The sequence below is a fragment of the Syngnathus floridae genome, chromosome 12 (assembly GCF_059516105.1).
Source record: "Syngnathus floridae isolate MCC-2025c chromosome 12, RoL_Sflo_1.0, whole genome shotgun sequence".
Lineage (NCBI taxonomy): Eukaryota > Metazoa > Chordata > Actinopteri > Syngnathiformes > Syngnathidae > Syngnathus > Syngnathus floridae.
The window spans coordinates 1,781,389-1,804,517 of NC_142424.1; the positions used below are offsets into that span (position 1 = coordinate 1,781,389).

The 23,129-nt window shown below is 46.7% G+C and overlaps 3 protein-coding genes across 26 annotated transcripts in view; 2 read left to right on the forward strand and 1 right to left on the reverse strand.

Annotated features, from left to right (window-relative positions):
* Positions 1–2,086, forward strand: nsa2 (NSA2 ribosome biogenesis homolog (S. cerevisiae)). The gene is made up of 6 exons (XM_088392252.1): positions 1–161; positions 576–763; positions 842–992; positions 1,069–1,248; positions 1,368–1,560; positions 1,726–2,086. Exons 1-6 carry the CDS (start codon positions 159–161, stop codon positions 1,791–1,793), a joined length of 783 nt encoding a protein of 260 aa, XP_088248378.1. The 5' UTR covers positions 1–158; the 3' UTR covers positions 1,794–2,086.
* On the reverse strand, positions 1,946–4,437 carry tor1 (torsin family 1). 2 transcript variants are annotated; one of them, XM_088392250.1, is made up of 5 exons: positions 4,125–4,437; positions 3,298–3,563; positions 3,036–3,211; positions 2,825–2,952; positions 1,946–2,751 (listed from the first exon to the last, which is right to left on the reverse strand). In XM_088392250.1, the coding sequence occupies exons 1-5, from the start codon at positions 4,321–4,323 to the stop codon at positions 2,507–2,509; spliced, it is 1,014 nt and encodes a 337-aa protein (XP_088248376.1). In that variant the 5' UTR covers positions 4,324–4,437; the 3' UTR covers positions 1,946–2,506. The 2 variants fall into 2 exon arrangements, with proteins under 2 accessions (XP_088248376.1, XP_088248377.1); XM_088392251.1 differs by lacking the exon at positions 4,125–4,437 and adding an exon at positions 3,735–4,026.
* The window catches only part of LOC148389408 (formin-binding protein 1-like), a 24,227-nt gene continuing 5,161 nt past the window's right edge, over positions 4,064–23,129 (forward strand). For 4 of the 23 annotated variants that reach the window (XM_088392220.1, XM_088392224.1, XM_088392222.1 and 1 more), the window contains exons 1-10: positions 11,128–11,281; positions 11,514–11,629; positions 13,025–13,081; positions 13,159–13,306; positions 15,642–15,704; positions 16,301–16,405; positions 18,218–18,346; positions 18,422–18,568; positions 19,029–19,223; positions 20,156–20,335. In XM_088392220.1, the coding sequence (XP_088248346.1) occupies positions 11,177–11,281; positions 11,514–11,629; positions 13,025–13,081; positions 13,159–13,306; positions 15,642–15,704; positions 16,301–16,405; positions 18,218–18,346; positions 18,422–18,568; positions 19,029–19,223; positions 20,156–20,335 (1,245 nt within the window). In that variant the 5' untranslated portion in view covers positions 11,128–11,176. Of the gene's footprint in view, positions 4,392–4,984; positions 5,391–7,959; positions 8,017–10,296; positions 10,559–11,127; positions 11,282–11,513; positions 11,630–13,024; positions 13,082–13,158; positions 13,307–15,641; positions 15,705–16,300; positions 16,406–18,217; positions 18,347–18,421; positions 18,569–19,028; positions 19,224–20,155; positions 20,336–23,129 lie in introns of those variants that run through there. The other 19 variants (XM_088392232.1, XM_088392237.1, XM_088392236.1 and 16 more) reach the window with 12 other exon arrangements.

Here is a 23,129-nt window from a genome sequence, read left to right on the forward strand (position 1 = left end):
GGTCATTAGATGAGAAACACCGTGACGTACTTCCTCTATAATTCGGCTCGGGGCATCGACACCTAAACAACCCGAGCCTCCAGACAAAAACATCCTCTTGTTTACTTTTTTACAGCAGTAACAATTTTATCTGAACATCGTAACACTCGCAACACAACATGGTGAGTAGAATGATATGTTAAGCACTGTATTGCGATAATTACCGCGATAAACAGCACCAGATGCTAAGGCTAGCTAGCCTCCATGTGGTTGTCTGAACCAAGCGAGTTTAAGTTTATGGAAAATGACTTTTTCTGCTCCTCTGTGATTGTAAGGCCGAGTAAAAAAGTTATTTATTCTGTTAACCGTGTCTAATAAGTCAACAAGTCGCAGGTATTGATTTACTTTCTTAGGAAAAACTGACATTTTCCTTTGAAATTATTTTACCCCCCTGATATTTTTCTCCTCTGAAATGTACTTTTTTTTCCTTCTTTAAAATGTATAAATTATTTAATCAAGTTAAACCCCAAAATTAAATGTGTCCAATTTTATTGTAATTGTGAATTGAGAAAATGTTTTTGGTATTTCTTTTCCAGCCCCAGAACGAGCACATCGAGCTTCACCGCAAGCGCCATGGCTACCGCTTGGACTACCATGAGCGCAAGCGCAAGAGGGAGAGCCGTGAGGCTCACACTCGCTCGCACAAGGCCCGCAAGATGATCGGCCTCAAGGCCAAACTCTACCACAAGCAGCGGCATTCCGAGAAGATCCAGATGAAGAAGACGTGAGTAGCCCGTCCGTCTGGATTTCAACATCTGCCTGTTGGCGTGTTTATTTTCTAAGTGTGCCACTTTATTCTCAGCATCAAAATGCACGAGCAGAGGAAGACCAAGCAGAAGGATGACGACAAGACCCCCAAGGGCGCCGTGCCCGCCTACCTGCTGGACCGTGAGGGCCAAACCAGAGCCAAGGTCCTCTCCAACATGATCAAGCAGAAGCGCAAAGAGAAGGCGGTGAGTCTCGTTAGCGCCGCCGTCATCCTTTCTCGTCCTCGCCGTTCGCTCTTTTGACCTCGATGTCGTCTTTCAGGGCAAATGGGAGGTGCCGTTGCCCAAGGTGCGGGCGCAGGGCGAGACAGAGGTGCTGAAAGTCATCCGGACAGGCAAGCGGCAGAAGAAGGCCTGGAAGCGAATGGTGACCAAAGTTTGCTTCGTGGGCGACGGCTTCACGCGCAAACCCCCCAAATACGAGCGTTTCATCAGACCGATGGTGAGTCGGTCACAAAGATTGGACTCAAATAGGAGGACTGTTACTTAAAAATCACATGGCTTACGTAAATCGGGCATCCTCAATTCCGTACGTTTGCTAAGACTGTTTGGATGTTGCAGGGTCTGCGCTTCAAGAAGGCACACGTGACGCATCCCGAGCTGAAGGCCACCTTCTGCCTTCCCATCCTGGGTGTGAAGAAGAACCCGTCGTCGCCACTCTACACCCAGCTGGGGGTCATCACCAAGGGCACCGTGGTGGAAGTCAACGTCAGCGAGCTGGGCCTGGTCACGCAGGGAGGCAAAGTCGTGTGGGGTAAGCTCGGGCCGGGCCATGTTGTCGCCATTTTAGGTTGATTGTTGGTTGGAAAGGCCTTTTGAGGCTTCATTTTCAGGGGTCCTTTGAAGACAAACTCACTGGTTTGGAGGTCATATGTCAATGTTCTAATTGAAATGTTTTGCCCCTTCCCAACCCTTTCAGGTAAATACGCGCAGGTGACCAACAACCCCGAGAACGACGGCTGCATCAACGCAGTCCTTCTGGTTTAAGACTCTTTACTCACTCAAAACTAAAGACTGCCTGGTGAAGACATGTGCTGAGTGTGAGGACTTTAATTTAAGCAGATACCGGACACACAAGGAGGTCAACGTGTGACTCGTGCCAACGGTTGATACCAATAAAGTTAAAGCAAACACGTGAGTTCAATTTCAAAGGGAACGTCTCGTTTATTGTCGGTGATAGGCATGATCACATGACAGCTTCCAAAATTGTCTTTAAGGGCTTTTTGTGTTTCCGTCTCATCTCACAAGTACAATAAATACATCGCAAAGGTTTTCTCAAATCAGTGTTTATTATTCAGCTTCCAAAATGCCCACCCCCATCTGCAGTTGAATTCATCAAGGTGCGCCCAAATGATCCAATTCCAATGAAGTCGTCTGAAAAAATTTACTTACAAAAAATAAATGAGACATTTCTGGTCACCAACACTTAAAAAACAATTATAGACTTTTTTTAATGACAGTGGGAACATAGCATGTCCACTTTTGCTTCAGATGACTCATTTTTGGGAGAAATCTTAAAAAAAAAAAAAAAGAATTAAAGCATCTGTTACTAAAACGTTTTTTAAAAATCACATGGTAGGAAAAAAGGAAATCACTTTTTTTTTTTCAGTTCAGTGCACGAGACCCCACTTCAGTTTTCCCCCCCCCGCTCGTCGGAAAGTTCACACGGCGATGCTGAAAGCGCGGCGTCGGTCCCGCCGCTATGTGTAGTATTCCCACTTGCTGTCGATAGTCTTGCAGCCCTTGACGGAAAACACACGCTCGGCTTTAGGGAAGTAGAGCAGGTCCGCCGCCACCTTGTCGGCCACCACGGTGTCGGGCTCCAGGCCCTGAGCCCTCATGGCGGCCACGGCGCACTGAACCACGTGCTTGTACTCCAGAGGTAGGAAGGGCACAAAGAAGTCCACCAGGTTCTTGTCGATCAGGCTCGTGTGCCACAGGCCGCCTATCGGAAGAGTTGGAGGACAACTTGTTGTTTTGCCAAAAGACAATGCGTCTGCACGTTTTGGTCCACTCACTTCTCTTGTTGTTGAAGACAGACAGCGCCAGCGAGTTCTCCACGTCCTTCAGCTCGATCTCCTCTCGACTTCTGCCCGCATTCCAGAAATCTAACGTCGTCTGCACGATGCTCTCGCCACCAGCGTTGCTGTGGCGACAAAAGATGTTTGGGGAAGAAAAAGTCACCATAAGCTGAAAGTTCTTTGGTAGTCTTGAGTCTGTGGGTCTGACCTGAGAAAGATGAAGATGGCTTTGCGGTAGGAGACGCCGTCCACCTTGTCGTAGTAGTCCAAGTAGGGCTTGATGCTGTCAATCAGGCCCGGATGCATTTTGTCCATTTCGTCGAAGATGAACATGGAATGAGCACAGCTGCTCACGTTGCCTCTGATCCACTGCTGCAGTTGAGTCTGCAGCAACAAACGGCAAGAACAAAATGCCAGGTAAAAATACCAAACCTATTTAAGAGATGTATTCCCAATTTTGCTCATCGTACCTTGTAGGTGTCCATCTGGCCGGCGTGCGGAAAGTGGAGCTCGGCGGTAAAGATGTGCACATAATTACTGTCCATGCCCTTTTTGTAGATGTTCTCCGCAATGAGGGCGCTGGCAAAGTTCTTGCCCGTGCCGGTCCAGCCGTGCAGAGACAGCACCAGCGGCTTCTTGGGTTTGGGGTTGTTCATGAAGCCACTCACTGCCTTGGTGATGATGTGCGATGCCAGGTGCTGCCCAAACAGTTTGGTACTAAGGTCTTCCTCCAGACCTGCGCACACAATGCTCGTTTACATACATGCCCACTTCACTAACATCCAGCCCCCAAGAATGGCGTTAGAGAACTATGAGAAATATTTTCCCAGTCTTGTATTGGTTTGTTTTGAGTTTTGGTAGTATTTTAGGAGAATAAAGGTCATGCATAATAAAAGGTGAGTCTCACTTGTGGCATTGAAGGCGATCCAATTTGAATTGCAGCTCTCGAGTAAATATTGATAAAGAGTTCGGCTCAACGCGGCGCCTATGCTGACCGCCACGGTGGTCGTGATTGGGTCAAAAGCAGCGGCCAGCACCGCAACAGTCGACAAAGCGTGCAGCCACAAACATGCGCGCGCGGCTTTCATTGTCGAACGCCGATTTTCAACACTTGATGCGCTCGATAAACGGACATAGCGCTCAAATCAAAAGTGAAAAGCTCGCTTTCTTGCCGGACACTTCCGCCTACGTCATCAACCCGCGACAAAAAAAACCATAGGCCCCTCCCACTGTTTGTTTGTGTGTCAAGAAGAAGGACGTAAACAGTAAAACGAGCAAGTCATGTCTTTGTTCTCACCTGTTCTATTGAAGGCGATCCACTCGGGGCGGCAGCTCTCGTGAAAATAGTAGAAAATGTTCTGGTAGCTGGCTAAAAAGCCCGTCAAAGCGGCCGCCATGCCCACTGCGATGCTGGTGCTGATGGGCTCGATTGCCGCCGAACTGGCCGAGTACAGCAACAATAGCGGCGGCAACGACAAAACGACGCGGCGCCACATGACGGACGACTTCTATTTGTTGCAAGTCCACTTCCACCAGAGGTTAAAACTCTGGAGAAGCTTTTCGGGTAAATACGTCATTCGTACGCACCGGGAGTCTTGCTTTTTTTACCGGAAGTAGTTTTCGTGACGTCACACACAGACTCAAAGTTTTCCAGTGTTTCTCAGAGTTTTCCAGGTTTCATAATCGTTCCTGAATGCATATATAATAATGTAAGAGCTTGTCTTGATTTTACTGAAGAATCTTAAGATTTTTTTAAATATTGAAGACGCGCGTGATTGGTCTGTCCCAAGCACGCGCTTCCGACCCCAATGCGTGCAATGTATATTTGAATGACTTTGAATATGCAGAAGAATATGTTGCTTATGCGTTACGTTAAATTCAAACAGGGATGTGTAAACATGTTCTACATCTACTATTTTTTTATGCAGAAGAATATGCTGCTTATGCGTTACGTTAAATTCAAACAGGGATGTGTAATTCAGTGTATGTCAGTGTGTGTATCAAGTATTCTATTGAAGATAATGAGGCCATAAAAAGAAGTGATGTGAAAAGTTGTTAAGCCCACTGGGGGGTGTCATTCAATGAAACATCTGCCTTGGTTCGTGGGTGGGTGGGTGTGTCCTTAGGGGGGGGTGCTCCTCCTCCTCTCTCGCTGCACCCCCGCCGTCCTTCCCGCTTTCCTTTCAAGCCTCACTTCACGTGAAAACATCTGCGAGGAGACTTTTAACATTTGCATTATTTGCTGCAACAGGACGACGAAAGAAGCCCACTCAGCGGGACCCCAACCGCCTGCCGCCCACCATCGTGCACGCGCACCACCACAGCAGCTGTCATTGAGTCCAGGCGGGAGCGCGCGCGAGCGAGCGCTGCATTGAACGAGAATCCATCCGCAAGCTCAAGATGAGACGCTGACCACAACAGCAAGAAAAAAGAGGCTTTTGGGGGTGGATTGCTCCCAGTGATAACAACCATTATCATCCTAACAATAAGACCCAGCAGCCGCGTCGTGGATTAATTCCGAGGACATCGTCCCGAAACCATGAGCTGGGGCTCAGAGCTATGGGTAAGTCTCGCTTTGATTATCATCATTACTGCTACTGTCTTTTTTTCCCCGCCGAGTGTTTGTTTTGAACCTGGTGATATAACGTTAAAAAAACCACATCCAACCAGTATCATTAGCCTGGCTAGCTCCCAATAAAACGCATTTGAGCTAATTTATTTTAGCATAGCTAGCTGCCTTTGATCGTTTTTATCTTCTTTGCTTTATTTGTTGACGTCATCCTTCGTTATATTGTCTTCATGTCGTCGTCCATTTTGGGCCGACACGTTAATTAGGTATTATTACAACAACCATCATGCGGTCATGATGTAGATGTATCCATCTGCAAAAAGTCCAGTGGAGACATCACGTGCGTTACGTCATCGTTAGTCATACACAATCACAACATAAAGGCTGTGTTAAACGTGTAGAGTTTAAATTTTCCATCTAGTTTCAGGTATTGATTGATTGCAAACCGATTTTTTTTCTCTCCCCACCTGCCTTGCCTGTTAAAGAATTTTTATGGCTTCTCCGCTGCTTCCGTTTATGCTCTCCATGGCAAATTCAGTTGTTGACAAAATCAAGGCCTGCTTCTGAAAGAGTGACAAGATTTCCCAAACATGATAGTCCTTCAAAACGCAAGAGTTTAAGAAAAGATGCAATTGGCATTTTTCTAGCAGATATGATTTTTGAGCTATGATTTTTTTCAAATTAGCCTCGAGTTCAAAGATAACTTCACAAACATGACAGAAATTTGCATCATACCATCAAAACATTCAAAGCTACACCGTCAATAATGCAAATGGACTCTACTTCCTGACATCTTGCTTTCAAGGAACTAGAAGTGAGTTGAGCTTTAAGACAAAAGTAGTGCTTGGTACCGAATTGAGGTGCTTTGAAATCAACAAGCTTGCTGCATCTTCCACGATTGTTTGTGACCGTCATACACGGCTGATGAATAATTACAAAGTGTTGACACGCCACCGGAGCGCTCCAGGTGGTTTTCAGGCTTTTCTACAGGTGCGCATTAAATCCCTTCCAACACATTCCCGTCTTGTTGTGTCACACCGGCAAGCCTTTCATTAGCTTCTTTTTGTCTTTTTTTCGGCCATTCGGGTCTCCATCGTGACAAACAAGATGATAATAAGAGGTGGCGAGGATTGTGGCGTTCCTGGGTTTGTTGTGGAAAAGCTTAGCGGGCGGCCTGTCATTGCGGGATTCATCGCGCACGGTGACAAGCGTTGGTATGCTTGCAAGTCGCTACACGGGATGTCAACCCCCCGCTACGGCCTCGTCTTAAAAGCGTCTCAGTATTTCTTCCATCCATGCTTTTCGATAAGCCTTGTCGTGATTCGGTTTGCAGGTGAGCCGGGGTCTTAAGTCAACTCCAAAATCCAATCTTTTGTTCCCTCCCAGGGAGCAGGAGGAGGCCTGGACATAGTTAAGTCCGTCCGGGATGTATTTTTCTAACTGGGGGACACACGGGAGGGAAAGCAGAGCCTCCTTCCCTTGCCAGTAATTCACCTGGTGCAAAGTTCAGAGAGAAAAGCCGCATTCTTTGCCTCGTCTCTCTGAAGTCCGTGTATTTTTTTTTACATCGGTACAACAAAGCCTGGAGCTACTTCTCAGACTTCCACACTGGCCTGAAATCTGGAAAACATTTCCTCCACTGTACTGAGCTTCTCGCACAGACGGAATTGTATTACATCCAGATGCCGACGGCCGACACCTGTCGCGGCCATCCGAAACCGGGCGCGCCAATGCTCCACGTGTGGTTGTCATTGGAGACCGTGTTTACTTTTTTTTGCCCCGTCCGCTCAAATGAGAACAAACGGAAACATAACGACGGCGACCGCGGCTTCCTGCAGAGCGCGAGCAGGATGTTGCCGTCCGCAGGTGCACTTGAGTAACTCGCCGTGCATGGAACAAGCCGAAAACATAGCTGAAGAGATTTCAGTGGCTCTGTACGCCTCACACGATTTGATTTCATGTGTCTTTTTTGACAAGATGCCCGCTACCTTGTGATTAGGAAACCGACTAATCTTTGAGGAAGTAATGTCAGCGTCAAGCAGGATTTCGCAATTTCCCGCAAGCACGCTTATGAAGCAACATAGAGGATTTGCGGTTGCCGTTTCATCGAAAAATTGGGGAGATTGGCTAGAAGAAGAAAAAAAAATGGCCACCAAATGTACCCGGCTGTCAAAAACGGGCCTTCACTTACTGCCATAAAATTACGACAATCGGCCTTGTAAATTCACCAGATAGACTCCGGATAAAAAAAACAAAAAGGAATGTTTCCACTCGAGCAGCTGCAAAATCTTAATTCCAAATCCAGAGCTACTGTGACATCACATTTGTAGAATGTCGAACTGGGCAACCACTTAAAGCGTTGGGCAAGTGCGACGGAAAGGGATTTAGTTTGCTTTCTATCGTCGGCCGTCGGCAAAAGTAGCTTCCGCATGTGAACGTTATCAGTTCACCTTTCTCTGTTGACTCACCTTGAAAATTTCACTTCTCCAAAGAACTGGGAATTAGAGAGGAACTCTTTTTGATGCTTTGACCAGCCCGTGAGTGTTGTGTCGTGTCGTCTGGTTGTCGCTCGGGCAATATGGATAAGGTGGAAAGTCTCCTCAAACAGCAGCAGCTTAAGGTAAAGTGACGATGGTCTTTCCTCGAATAACATTTATTCAACTTGAGCACATTTAGTATTTGCAGACAATCTGTTGTGTAAGCATTAAAGAGCTTTGTTCCTGCGGAGGAACGAAAAACAGCTCAGCCGCAACAATGGCCGATGTGTACTTGAAGGCCAAGCGGCTTTAATCCATCGAGCGAAGAGCGGCCGGCCACTCATTGGCTAGGTGTCGTAATCCGATAAATTTCTGCTCATTTTAATTTTCTTACTCCTTGTTCGCCCTCCACACTTTTTTTTTGCTCCTGACCAAAGATGGACTGACTCTCTCGGATCTTTTAAAACATAACATTTTTGGTTGCGTCATGTTGCGCCGAAGTAGCGAGTTCTTTATCTTCCTGGACAGCCCTTCGGTGAAACCCGAGAAGGTCGGGCGAAAGCTGAGTCCTTACCAAGAGTACCTGCAGGTGCTTCTCCAAATGAAGATGACCAGCACCGTGAGTGAGCGCCAGGCAGCCAATCAGAAGTTCACCATTGAATTCAAAAGATAACAACCGTGATTAATCCACTTTATGCCAGGGCACAAGATATACTTGCAGGATTATTTATTGCTAATTATTTTGGAGACTCTCTTAACGGCTCACGGGTTTCTGGAGCCGAGTTTGAGATTGATTGATTGGAGGTAGAATCTGAAAGGAACCGGATGAGTCGTCGAGGCTTCCAGTTAGCGTGAGTCACGTTGCTTTCAAGCGCCTCTGGTTTTGCAGGCGTTCGTCATACGAGCGCAGTCTTGCGTTTCAGCCGGGGCTGAGGCGTCGACGCTATAAATAGCCGCGCGGCATGCAAACGGCCGCTCGTTTTAAGGTCAGCAAACAGCTGCTCCTTGCTCGAGGTTTTTCGCTTTAACTTAACCAACTGAACGGGAAAATTCCCAAGAAACGACTTTTTCACAAGAGGCAGATTAAAATTGTTTTTAAAAATATTCCTCCACATCAACATCCTTTAGTTTTTCCCGATAGCTGTCCAATTTGGCCAAAGCTCCTCATTCTGGCACTCGTGGCTGTTTCTCTCCGACCCTTGTTCCCCTGCGAGGAGGTTACTCGGGGCTACGGGAACATTATTCCACCCCGCTTCCTCGGACAAAGCGCCGTGTGTGTCGGAAGAGAGGGCTCGGCATGTCCGCCAAATATTTGTCCGCGTTTGCGATCGCCCACGGCCTGCTGCACTGAAGCGGCCTAGCAGAAATGTGAAGACAGCCTTAATGGAGGAGATGTGGACAAGAGTTTTCCTCTTGATGATTTTCAGCCAAGCTAGCAGGTGACGTGAGCCTCGCTAGCAGGTTTACGTGGCTTCGTAGCATCGTCAGCTTGTCTTTTGTCCCCCCTGATGATCAAATCTTCTGCCATACTTTGTCTTCCTAATAATAGGCCTCGGGGCTCCACCCCCGCAGACCCAAGGACGCTGTCGGAACATCTGCTTTGCGTTGACGTAACAGGTTTTTGTGAAAGGAGCAGATGAGAAAGTAAATCAGATCAATCAAAACCTGGAAAGGTTGGAGAAATTAGCCCAGTAAGCACCCTGAAGGCCTGATTGCATCATATGTGATTGAGTCATTGGCGCTCTTTAAGGAGGAGCACTCCTGTTATCTGGCTGGAGCAGATCAATATTCCCTGGGCAGCGGAGGCTAAATAACGTGCATTAGCCGCGATGAGGTGGCGCTACGCCACGTTTTTCTACGACGCCTAATCCGTGTCCTGTGGGTCAGCGGGCTGATCCTTCAACAAGCGCCTATTTGTTTGCTTGCTGTCACATGGGCCTTGTGTACTTATATTTAGCTCGGGGCTCCTTTTGTTGTCCGAGCTTGAACTCTTTCCATTTCCCGAATAATAAAAAAAAAAAAAAAAAAACGCTTAGCTGCGCGCTTGTATTTGTTTTCCCTGATGGGCGAGTACAATGGAGCGCACCACTCGGGGAGTGGTAGCTGAAATAACAGGCTGAAATCTTTTTTTTTTTATCTTTCCAAAATCGCCAATACAAGGGAAAAAAATCAATGTGTTTTTTTTCTTTTTGGTGATTTTGAAAGGTTTCACATTCAGCCAAATGGATAGTTTGGCTCAAAATGAAGCAAATTGGGGATTGTAACGTTATTATTTTGGTTGAAAGGAGAAAAAACATTGGTCAAGGTTTGCAGGGATGGGAGGTTCAAGGGCAACTCTCCCCCCTCAATTGTAATCCCTTTCCTGTGTAATCCCGCCCATCCCTCTTCCCTCCCTTCCTCCGTCCCTACCTCCCTTCTTCTCTTCCACTCCCTCGCTGACCTCCTCCGCCATCGCATCCGTTGCACCTTACGCCCGATGTAGCATTGGCGCCGCGTTACTCATTTGACTCCCGAGAGCGGACTCTACCGGCGTTCTCTGCCCGACAATCGGGAAGAACTCCTTATCGCAACGGGTACGGTTCCCAACCGGATATGCTCCTGCGGACGGACGCCGTCTCGGACTAACCTGAGTTTTGGGTCTTCACCAGAGGAAAACGGGAGATGATGGTGCCGTTGCAAAAAAGGGTAACTCCGGTTAGGCGCAAAGTAGTGCTTTTCATTATATATTGTGTGCGTGTGTTGATTAATCATGGGTTCTCAAATTTTAGATTCAGGGATCCCTCAGAGGTTTCAAAGGAGAGAGAAAACAAACAATTGTATCAGGTCAGACGAAGTAAACAACGCGGAGCCGACCTCAATTTGCGTAGCACTTTTCAAACGAGACGACTTTTTTTCAAGTGGTCTGCAGTGATCTGGTCCGCCGAGTGACTCCCGTGATGAGTGATTGCCCATTGAAGCGAGCAAACAAAAGCTGTCCGGAAACTCCCGTCTCACTCAAGGCGTTATCTTTTGTTCCCCACCTTCTGAGTGTTTCTGCGGTGAAGGCCATTTCATCCGACATCCGATGACTGGACATGTACACGTCGTGGCTAACTAATGTAGCGGTCAAAGAGAGACCGAATCAATCAAAGTTTACAAAAACTTGGTCTACTAAAAATGGTGCACCCTTTAAAGCAATCTAGTTCTTGACGCGAGATGTGTGGAAACGCTGTCACACACACACACATTGCAGCGACTTCCTGTGTCACAAAACACACTTTCCTGCATCAGTCAGTCAACGTCGCCCGCAGGCTCGGGTCACGAATGTATCGAGCGGACGCTCCAGATGTGTTAGATGTCAGGATGGGGAGCTGCCAGAGCCACGCCAAGCTAACGTGTTTCTCTCTGCAAAAATATAGCGACAGTGTTGTGAGTACGCTCGTGGATTTGGTTTCTTCTGCTTTCCCACGCTGCGAGTGGAAAACAAACACCGGTTGCTCATTGCTCGAGCAAATGTGCGATTGTGGTGGGAAATAACAAAAATAATAAACATGTATGCTAATGCTTAGCGTGTCGTTTGTAGGTCCCTCGTCCAACTACATTTGTTTGTGGGCCTCCAACATTGGCATCTAAAAGTTGGTGATGTCCGTCTTTCCTGCAGGATCAATTTGACAACTTGGAGAAGCATACGCAGTGGGGGATCGACTTTCTGGAGAAGTACGCCAAATTTGTCAAGGAGAGGTCCGAGATCGAAATCAACTATGCCAAACAAATTAGGTGAGTACTTGAGCAGGAGTTCTTTTTCTTTTTTTTTTTTTTTTAAATGACAAATTAACTTTGATAAGTGTAATGAGAATTTTGGAAACAGGAAATGACATGCACGACTGTTGTGTGTTGTTGACGTCAAGTGAGAGAAAGGCATTTTATCTGTGTGTGGCGTGATGTGGGTTGTGAGGGCGGTGCTTGCGCGTTTCCATGGCGACACGTAGGTATCAGCCTTATGTATGCCCCCCTAGGTCTGACCCAGATTTGCGTTCCGCCAACCACAAGTGTCCAGCCCCCCACTAGGCGATGAGTGTATGAGCAGCCCGACATAGTGGGGGATTACAACACACACACATATTAGTCATGTTTAAAGAGAACTGGCAATATTGATTCACACACTAGCCCGTATTTCCCTAGCAACAAAACCCAATGATGGAATTTAATTACTTTATTTACTTCAAATAACAATGTTATGATTTTATTCTGTTTAAATTAGTCATTATTTTGGTAAAAATGTTTTTTTTTGGGGGGGGGGAATTGTGACATAACTCCTCCTATTTTCTTGTCACATGAATATATTTGTAGTTGCATATGAATCGATTTTGCAGTTAAACAATGACCCGTTAACAAGTATACAAAGCGATAATAAGGACTACAGCATGCAGTATATCTGTTCCCTCCCATAGCAACCGCACACGCCGCACTAATCCACATCTAATCCTCTTCCAATTGTAGTGGTGTAAACATGCACAATGCTCCGGTCCAGGCTATACATTCCAGTCCACAGTGGCCCGGTGACAACCAGGACTAGTACCTTTTATTCTCACACGTTTCCTTAAGTAGCTCCAAGCAATTGTGACATCTGGCCTGGAATGACTGAATGGTGACCTGGGTGCTAAAATTAGACAAGAAAGATAGGGGGGGAAGACTAGGATGGTTAAATCTGCCTAGCAACAGTGTAAGCAGGGCATCATCAGGGATAAGGGCACATTAAGCAGGATGAAGAGCAGCTATATGGAGAGCTCGCCCCTTCCAATATTTATTATTGATACATATTTTTCCCCTCCCTTAAGTGGTAACGTCCATTCCATTATCCTTATTAGGCCATGTAGCATTTCCCGTCTCGTGCCGCTCAGCCCGACTCGCAACAAGGGCGCGTCTGAGAAGCCAGTGTGTTTGTTTCTGGTGACTGGTTCCGCGTTTGACCTCCCCCGGGGGACTCGCGGGCGGATGATTTATGACCCGACGAGGCGGATGGAGATGTCGTAGCCGAGGCGCTCTGACAGCTCCGCAAGGCCTGTGTCACAATACCCGTCATGTCTGGAAAACTGCCGCATTGTAATGTTCCTAGGTCTGGAACCACTCAAATAATTCATGTGCCTAACAAAGATGAAATGAATCTCACAGGAATTTATCCAAGAAGTACCAACCCAAGAAGAACTCGCGGGAAGAGGAGGAGAGCAAGTAAGAGCCGCACGGTGAACGCCGTCTGTCACTCTTTTGAAACGACACGTCACCCGCTACGCCCGCCGTGGCTTTAGGTACACGTTCTGCAAGGCCTTCCTGACCACGCTCAACGAGCTCAACGACTACGCCGGGCAGCACGAGGTGATCGCCGAGAACTTGACGTCGCAGATCATCACCGAGCTCTCGCGCTACCTGCAGGATCTCAAGACCGAGAGGAAGTCGGTGAGTCGTCTCGGTCGTGTTTTTTTTTTTTTTGTATGGCAAAAATGCAGCAGATTTGCACGTAGCAGAGAGAATGAATTTGGGAGCACGCCTCACTCACCCCGCGCTGAGGTCGCGCTCGAGTAAATATAGCTTCGCCCAGAAGCCTGCCCGACGTCACCGACGGTCGGCTAAACGTGATGCGCAAAGGAGTTGCCGACCTGATGCTTGTTAGTCATCGCTAACGTGTCTGCTCTTATTAAGCGAAATGTGACCGGCTGGAAAATGTTTAAAAAAAAAAGTCACGTGGGTAACTGGTATCACGGAAGCCCCCAGCTGAGGGAACTGGAGTGGAAAAAAAGTCAAAGCAGAGGCTCTTTTTCAAAGCAACACTGACCCTTTTTTTTTTTTAAGTGCATGTTGACATGTTGCCCGGGGTCACGGCTAGCCATCACTTTTTATGTGACACTTTGTTCATGTTGTTCCATAGCTGGGGGAGGGGGAGCAGGGCAGGGGGGGGGGAGCTTTTGTGAAGCCCCCTCCACCAATCATGTCCTTTTCCTGCTCTTTTGGCCGGATTGGAGTTGGAACGTTCTCCGTCCAGTGTCACTTGTGGGGATTTTCCCACAGCTCTTCTCTGCTTTGCTTCATTTAATTCCCCTGTTAAGTCGTGCATCCAATAGACGCCCTGATGTTCAATTTTATAAACATAAATGCAGCAAAAAAGTAATTTTTTTTTAAAAAGAAAACATCTTAAAGCACCTGTTATGTTGCAGGTCAAGTTGACCTGTTTGACATCGCAAAAAAAAAAAAAAACACTCGTTATGTTTCGGTTCAATTTGAGACCTTCAAATTATTTGCTAAACTGCTATAAAATTCTAACCCGCCTCTTATGGGGTCAAATCGACCCTTTACATTCCTTTAGCAAATTAACAAAAACAATCTTAACTCTCCTGTCATGACACCAAAATACTTCCAAACAAAAAAAGGCTCTGAAAACACATTTTTAGACACGTATTCAGTATTGATTGGAACGAGCTAAACTAGAGATCCAAGTTCAACTTAAGTCTTGAACTTGTGTTTGTGATCGGATTGGACAGCGAGGCTTTTTTTTATTTGCGCAGTACGAGTGTTCTGAGGAGCCATTCAAAGTTGTTGAGTCAGCAAAACAGGCCGCTGATCTCAGGCTTACGTCTCCATCATCTCCATTAACTACTTTAACGCGACTCGGCATTTAGCGCTTTATCCGTTGCGCTCGACCAGTTGGAACCAGTTCGAGAGATGACATCTTACTCACTTAGGAAGTACGCATTTAGCCAAAAGTCAGCTGAAAACCACAATGTATGTATGTAAGACATCTTTGGGCCGGTGCTGGGGAAGCTGCAAGCGCAAAAAGAGGCCGCCGCACACAGACTAAGAATAGCAAGAGAGCATATCAACCAAGTTAAGACGAGATTGAGTCAAAAACTAGCAAGACTAAGACAGCTGAAGCGTAAACCGATATGACCCCAAGGTGCTGAATGTGAGCCACAGTCAAGATCCAAGACTAGCTGGCCTTTTTTGAGTCACCCTCGTTTCTTCTATGATTTGTGGCTGTTTACACTGATTATTGTGTGTGGAGCCAACCGGGCAGGAGTGTGTGTGTGTGTGTGTGGAGGGGGTGCATTCCTGTGAAGCACGTCATGGATCACTTATCAGTCTTGTTAGAAAATTCAGATGTGTACTATTTCTAATTAATAGCCCCTTTTTCTATTTGGGAAAAAGTTTGGACATGACAGAGTGTTCTGTTTTCCCCCCCTGACACACGCGTAAACAATTTCTTTGTTGGACGAAGAGCAAAAAGAAAAATCGTTGGCACCGGCGCATTCCCGCACGCCTCGGCTGCCGTCTGATAACCTGAAAGCCGCTTGGATTCCTTTGTGGAAAGAGTACCGGGTTTGTCTTGCCATGAGGCTTCGGGTCGCGATGACGGCCGTCTTGGAAGCCAACCGGATGTCGAATATTTTCCACAAGCGTCGTCATGGGGAACCATTGGCTCACGGGAATGAAGTCGTCTTCTCGTGCTGTTGGAAATGTGAAGGCCTCGCGGCTGAAAACAAAAACAAAAAATAGACACATGACGGGACCCCTGGGGCTTGGGCACGCATTGGAGTACTTCCTCTGAAACATTCAAGCACTTCCTTATTTTAACCAGCTTCCCTTGAAACTCAGTGGAAAGGGAAGTGTGACTATTGTTATGGTAAATTGGCCGTGTCAATCCAGTAGATTTCTCCAAATAATCTCAAAACATTCACCAAATATCATTAGTGACAAATGTCGCCGTCATCAACATCTTCTTCTTCTGGTCTTCCAACAGCACTTCCACGATGGCCGCAAAGCGCAGCAGCACATCGAGAGCTCGTGGAAACAGCTCGAGTCGGTGAGTGACGTCAAGCACAGATTTCAAGTTTGCTTTTAATTAAAGACCAGCGTTGCGATGACGACCGACAACACACACAAATAATCGTTCTTGACCAAAAATTGTCACGACTCCAACTTTGAATGAGTCGCAAATGTCCAGAGTGTGACCGACTCGGATGCGGCCGTGTCTCATCTATTTGTTTTAGTGGAGAGCAACGGCGGGTCTTATCTGTGCCTCCCCTCCCCCTCCCTACAATGAGCACGAGTTGCGTTCAATGATTTCTTTGTGAGGCTGATAGGCCGACAAACTGGCGATTGTTGCCCGGGAGGGGCCGTCGACGCCGGCTTGCACCAATGCTTATTTTTACGCCACTATGAACGTATGTCTAACCTCGTCATGTCATAACATGACCCGCGTTGCGTAGAAAAAACTTGCCGTGACGCATTGCAGACACTCATTAGCATGCTTGGTTAAAAGGTCGCCTTGGCGCCGCATTGACATTTTGAATCGTCACAAAATATTTTCGGGATGCTGATTCCAGTAATTGGTAGAATAAAATTTCCAACACATATTAATTACAAAAAATGCATCATTAATGACAATTTTGTTTCCAGTGCAAAAGGAAGTTTGAGCGGGATTGCAAAGAGGCCGACAAAGCGCAGCAGTACTTTGACAAGATGGACGCCGACATCAACGTGACAAAGGCCGACGTGGAAAAGGTACGTCGAGCTCCGTCGCCGGCCGTCCGGCCTCCTTCCCGGCTTCGACTTGCCACTTCCTGTTTTGACATCCAATCCAAAGAGTCCTCTGACTCGCCTGCACGACTCAAGAGTTGACACAATTCGGAGCCGATTATTATGCAAATACGGGCCGGCGGATAAATAGCCTTTCTGCTCAATGGACACAAACAGCTCAGAGCCCCGGAGCGAGCGAGCGAGCGGGCTTGGCCAAACAAGAGCCGCGTTGTCTGCTGTCCACAGTGGAGGCGTTTACGCAAGCCTCGTGCATCGCACATCATTAGTGAGCCCACGCCGTGACGACAATAACATCATATGAGTTGTCTAGAAAATGCTGAGTCACCGCTTCTCAACCTGGGGGTCCCGGGCTCTAACTTGGACCTTTGCAAAACCATCCTCTTGGTCTTTGAGATCTCATCTCTCTATGGCAGCCATTTTTATTGACAGTCAGAACCATTCCACCACACTTCATCACCATTAAGTCATCTTGTGACTTTTTTTTTGTTTGCTCTTGGCTTTGACTCAAGTACTGGATGTGCAGAACACACACACACACACTTTGCTGCACGCGTGCTATTGTTTTGACAAGTTAGGTGCCCGTGACTGTTCCCGTCATTAACGTGTCATGTTGTCAGTTGTGTTTTTTTTTACACCGCGGACGTGCCAAAACCTCAAATGGTTCCCTGGCCTATAATTTGGGGTTTAGACTCGCATCCCAGATCAGCCCCGAGGCTGGTTTTTGTTTCCTTCTTGCTGTGGAAAGGCCTAACCATCTTTCTTTTGTGTTTATGTGTTTGTATATTACTTTTTTGAAATGGCTGGCCTTGAAGCGAAGTTCCCTCAAGGTAGGTGCGGTGGGCGCCAGGCAGTTCCTTGTGTGTCTGGACGTCCGTGGCTTGCCGCACTTTGTCGTTATTTTTTTTACCTGTGCAAAAAATCAGGGTGATTTTGAAATCTGTCATATGTGACACGTCGGCTGTCAGGAAATGGCGATTTGGTCTCCGTGGCGACACACCTCGGTGTTGTGCAAGCGCACTTTGCATGCTCCCACATGCACTTTCTTTTTTTCTTTTCATCTAGCCGTATCCACCTTCCCTCTGCGTAGGTTGTAACTTCCACACTTGGGAATTGGGAGCGGATGTGCCTCCCCTGCTGGAATCCATGACGTCGGCTGTTGCTTATCCGTCCGTCAGTGTGTGTGTGTGTGTCTGTAAAATTTCAAAAGAAAAATGCATGGCACTCAAACACGGCTAGCTCAACTCATATTTCCCCCCTTATTCGACATTCAACACTTTTGGTACGTCAAAGCGCGCTGAGCAGTTTGGCAAGTGATGTCGGGTTTGTGTTGCGCAGTTGAAACGGACATGCTTCGCAAGTTTAGCTGCTCACACACACGCTGAGATAATCTCCATCTGCTGCGATCTGGAATAAATCTGCTCCTGCTGCACTTGATCATCATGAATGTCAAATTAGCCAAATTAACTTCAAATCCCACCGGACCAAGATTACACAGACGGCCAAAAAAAAAAAAAAAAAGGATTCATTGTGATGTGGAGGCAAGAGTGGCAATTTTTTTAATGGGGTCCAACTGAGTTTTTTTTTTAAATCTATAATAATTTGTAAAATAATAGAATCATTTCTACAAATTCTTCTGAGAATACATAAAGTCTGCATGTGCTTGTATGTACACACAATAAAATAGCAATTCATGTTTCTGTGCTCCAGCTGTGTTTTGATAGCTGTCGTAGCAACATATATATATATATATTTTTTTTTATTTTTGTTTTTGTTCAGGCGCGGCAGCACGCTCAGGTCAGGCACCAGATGGCGGCCGACAGCAAGGGCGATTACTCGTCCTACCTGCACAAGTTCAACCAGGAGCAGAACGAACACTATTACACCATCATACCCAACATCTTCCAGGTACCGAAGACATTCCTTATTTTTTTTAAATAGTTTCAACTCTGCTGTAAACACTCATTTTTTTTGGGTCGACAGAAACTCCAAGACATGGAGGAGAAGCGCATTGAGAGGTTAGGAACGTGCATGAGGACCTTCGCCGACGTGGACCGGCAGGTCATCCCCATCGTGGGAAAGTGTCTGGACGGCATGAGCAAGGCGGCCGAGGCCATCGAGGCCAAAACGGTGAGGCGACAAAAAAACAAAAAGTGTGTCGAATCGGTCGGCGAGTCATATGCCGGCCGCGTGAAGAAAAGGTTTCCCGAGGGAGATTTCGTGCTTTCCACCTGGCACGGCGCCAGCCTGTCATGTGCTTTCAATTGGCCGCCACTTTTGATTTTCAGAACCAACCAAATGGGCTTGACTTGAATGCCGTGTCGGGCTGATTCATGTTTCCCCTTCCCGCAACTGGGGGTTTTCGTCACCCTTGACACATTGAGCCAGTTGTGCCCTATTCTTCTCTGGCTCTTATCAGCCCGGCTGTAAACACGCCGCTGGGCATCTGTTGACTCCGCCGATTAGTCGGAGAATCGCAGGAAGCAGACAGCGCCGTGTTACGATACACTTTGACAGATGAGCCCGGGGACAAATGTTTGGCCACCCCATGCAAAATGAAATTTTCTCATCAAAACGTGTGTTTTTGCAGGACTCCAAGCAGGTCGTGGAGTCGTACAAGTCCGGCTTTGAGCCGCCGGGGGACGTGGAGTTCGAGGACTACGAGCAGGCCATGAAGAGGGCGGTGTCGGAAACCAGCTTGAGCAACTCTCGGGGGGAGGTCCGCGAGAGGCCCACCGGCAAAAGCAAAGGCAAACTCTGGCCTTTCATCAAGAACAAAAACAAGGTAGCACACGCATGCACGCACGCACGCACGCAGCAGAAACTCTCAGAAACTGTCTCCCGCCGTGTTTTGATGCTGCTTTATAATCCCCCCCTCCCTCCCCGCCCACACACACACCGACGTGGAGCGTCCGTCCCGTCTGTAACACACACTAATGCGTTTCCTGCCACTCTGTAATAATTCACCCGCCACCGCCTCACTCTTGTTTTCCACCGACTGACTCGCTGGCTGTCCACTTCGAGCAGTGATACCTGACTTGCGGGCTGGTCGTTTTTTTTTTTCTTCCTCTCGAGGCTTTCATGTCACCTTTGGGTATTTTTAGAATGAGTGTCCTTCATATGGTGTGTATGAGAGTCATGCCCCACTTATTCACGATTATTTTTTGGGTGAAAGCGATTTGTTAAAAAAAAAATGCACTTATATAAAGAATCATGAGGAAAGTAGTACGTATGATCAAATCTCAGGTTGTACTTTTTATTCTAGCTGTCCTAGCGCCAAATCATTTGACTTTTTATTTTTAAAATGTTTGAATGAAATCGTATTAGTGTTTGGAGTTGATTCTCGTGAATCGCGGGGGCTTACTGTACGAGCACAAAAGCATCAGAATGGTCGTTTTCTTTTTTTTGCGCTACCTGATAGTGTTTGGCTTTACTTTCTGGGAATGACATCATCACAGCTCACGGCATGACTTTTGCCAGACTTGCTCAAAATGGCCGCCTGCATGCGCTCGGGCTGCGATGGCTGCTTGCTTTAACGCTTTGTCTTCTTTTGCGTTTGTTTTTTTCTTTCTTCTCACACGATGACACCCTCATGTTATGTTGGATTTCATTTTTTGGATGGTGTCCAGGAGGCTTATTGATTTTTGTGTTCCCTCCTTTTCCTTCCGTTGGGATTCTGGCCCCCCTTTTCTTCTTCTATGTTTTTCTTACCGGTAGTTTATGTCCCTGTTAACGTCCCCCCGGCAGCCCCCGCCCGCCCCCCCGGCCTCCTCCCCGCCCTCACCCTCTGCCGACTCCCAATCTCCCAAGCAGCACAAGGAGCCCCTCTCGCACCGCCTCAACGACTTCATGGCCTCCAAGCCCAAAATGCACTGCCTGCGGAGCCTGAGGCGAGGGGTAAGTGTGTGCGTGCCAGTGCCAGCGCCTGCGTGCGTGCGTGTGCCAAGCTTCGTGCATGCTTTTGCGTGTCTCCGCACCCGAGCGAGCGAGCGAGCGCTTCGCCTTCGCCACTGTATGGGCCCACAAAGCATCAGCAGCCACAAATGCAATTTTTTAAATTCGCCTAATATTCAAAGCATTTGTTATTTGAAGTACGGCATGCATTTTATTATTCTTTTAATGACGTGAGCTTTTTTGACTCATACAGTGCGGGGTCCAGGTCTTTATTTATTTATTTATTTTCTAACCTGCTTCCCGTTCCCATGAATCAGTGATGGCTGTCTGCCGTGTCTTCTTCATCTTGTGTCGTCTTTCTCTTAACTCCTCACGACACGCCAGCCCCGCCCCGCCCCGTCCCGTCCTCGTCCTAGCCACGCATTTTGGTTCTTGCTGGAGGCAGATTGTTCATCGTCATCTGCAGCAGATTCACCTCTGTCACGTTTTTGCGCTTGGTCTGAAACGCTTGAAGATGTCCATCCAAATAGGAAAGTAGTAACTGGTCCAGGAAAGTATCTTGGTGATTCATCTCGGCTAAGACAAGCTTTGTATGCAAGCTAAGTTTAGCCTGGGTTCTTAGGGAGAGTCTTGCACACGTGGAAAGGACATTTTGAATGATGTGACATGGGTGACGCTAAGTTGGAGAAAGTTTTGAGTCATCCAAACGGTGCAGTCCGCTTCACAAAGGTCATGTTTTGAGAAATCTGTCAACCCGTTTATCGCTTTCCCCAATTTGATTGCAGTTTGTCTTTCAAAAGTGGCAGCCGTTATTCTTTGAATAGGCGTCAATGTGACATTTGAAAGGCACAATGCAAAGCGTCCAGGAAACCATTCAAGTTTGGCAGAAAAGAAGAAAAAAAGGAAGTGAGGTTTTTTTTTTTTTTGAGCAGGAAGCTATTGAAAAGTAGGAAGGGCTGCGACGGTTCTTTGAAAGCGCGATAACTTACGCTCACATTTTGAGCATTCAGATGGAGATGATTGAAATGAAAACTGCTCGTTTTCACCACGTGTCTTTTCAGAGTGAGCACTTCAACTTTTCTATGTTTCGTGTCGATCCATGTTTGTTCGTTACAAACTTTAGGGATGATACTTTGTCAATTCCACCCCCACTGGCACACAAAATGAACAACCGGGGGATCTGTCGAAGATCTACTGTCAAGAGGATACAAAGTAAATACTGGGCCAGTATCGCAGATACTTTATTTGAATGATTACACTTGCTGCGTATGGCTAAATTGTAACCATTGTCTCGTTGAGATTATTAATTCATTAAAACATCAGTAGTGGTCAAACACTGAACTATCTCAAAACCGTTTAATTATTACATTAGTCATCAAATTGCCAAATTCAAATGAATTTTCATGATCAAATAGCATTTTTCTTGTTCCCTTTTGGATTTTAACTTTTTTAAACACAGATTTTAAATCAATAGAAATACCCAATATACTGTAAGCAGTATAGACGCGTACCAAGTACCAGACGTGACCTTGGCGCCCTCTTGTGGTATTATGGAAGTTGCACTTTTTCTAGTAAATAACTGGCGGTTGTTTCCCCAGAAATAAAGTTCAAATTTGCACACACACAAAAAGTATAGCCGTGCATTGATCACCACTAGGTGTGGAGCAGTTGTGCCAGTGGGGGTGTTGTGTACAGCATAAGAATTTATTTATTTTTTTTAATACCTGTTGGAGCATTTTTTTGAGCGATAGATAACTTTCTCCAAATTAAGGTCCATATACTAGCAATCTCTGCAAATTTGGTCAAAGACTGAACGAGTACATGGACCTTAAGATATTAAGTGCTGCAATAGCTTTGCATAGACTACAATTGAAGTGTGTGAGTTGACGTGTGTTCTCTCCGACCACCTCACCGAGCACCTCCGCAGCAGCAGCAACAATCGCCGCTGCCGCCGCCGCCGCGCTCGCTCGTTTGTCACAAAGAGCTCATGAAGAGGACTCTGGGCCGGCCCACGTACGCTTTCGAAGCCCGGCAGTACGTCGTAAGTTCAGCCTCATCAAGGAAGCCTCCCCCCTGAGCTGTTTTTGGGTCCGTTGATCCGGGACGATGACCTCATCAGCTCATCCTACCCATCACATCACATTAGGGGGCCTTGTCATTGAGCCCTGCTGCCTCCCGCAATGTACGTGTTTTATATCTGTCTGTCTGACTGCTTAAAGGCATTGTTAAGGTGGCCAGAATGGATGGTAGCGTTGCTTCAGATGGTCACTGAGCTGAAGTTGCATGACTCTTTTTGAGGTTTTATTTTTTGGGGACTTAAGTGCTTCTGAGTCGCAGCAGCTATTATTGTGCAGATTGAGCTACAAAATGGCGGGTGTGTGAATGGATCGGAGGATGTGAAAGGCGTCTGCAGTATATCTCGTTGGGACTGAGACAGTGTCCATCATCTGCCTCCTTGTTTGAGATCTGCGTGCGTGCTTGTAGCGCCCTCTGCTGTCTAGCGTGTGTCATGGCAGCAGGACGTAGCGGGAGGGGGCACATTTTCATGCACTTCTCCTTACCCCACTTCCCTTTAAACTCTTCATCTTTTAGCACAGGGGTTCTCAAACATTTTGTCATTCATGGGAGATATTTTTAGCAGAATTACATTTAAGTACCACTTATAGCCCTAATTTAAAAGTTGTCCTAGTTTGTGGGGAACTACCAATGTGACAAGTCAATTTTTTTTTTCTCCAAGAAATAAATCATCAAAAAAAATGATATAAAAAATAATTATTATAATTATTTTTATATGTAA

Coding starts and splice junctions, on each gene's coding strand:
- nsa2 (XM_088392252.1), top strand. Junction 993..1,068: donor AGAAGCGCAAAGAGAAGGCG/GTGAGTCTCGTT, acceptor GTCGTCTTTCAG/GGCAAATGGGAGGTGCCGTT. Junction 1,561..1,725: donor GGGAGGCAAAGTCGTGTGGG/GTAAGCTCGGGC, acceptor CAACCCTTTCAG/GTAAATACGCGCAGGTGACC.
- tor1 (XM_088392250.1), bottom strand. CDS start 4,323: ATGTGGCGCCGCGTCGTTTTGTCGTTGCCGCCGCTATTGTTGCTGTAC. Junction 3,212..3,297: donor GCCAGATGGACACCTACAAG/GTACGATGAGCA, acceptor TTGTTGCTGCAG/ACTCAACTGCAGCAGTGGAT. Junction 2,752..2,824: donor TGTCTTCAACAACAAGAGAA/GTGAGTGGACCA, acceptor CTCTTCCGATAG/GCGGCCTGTGGCACACGAGC.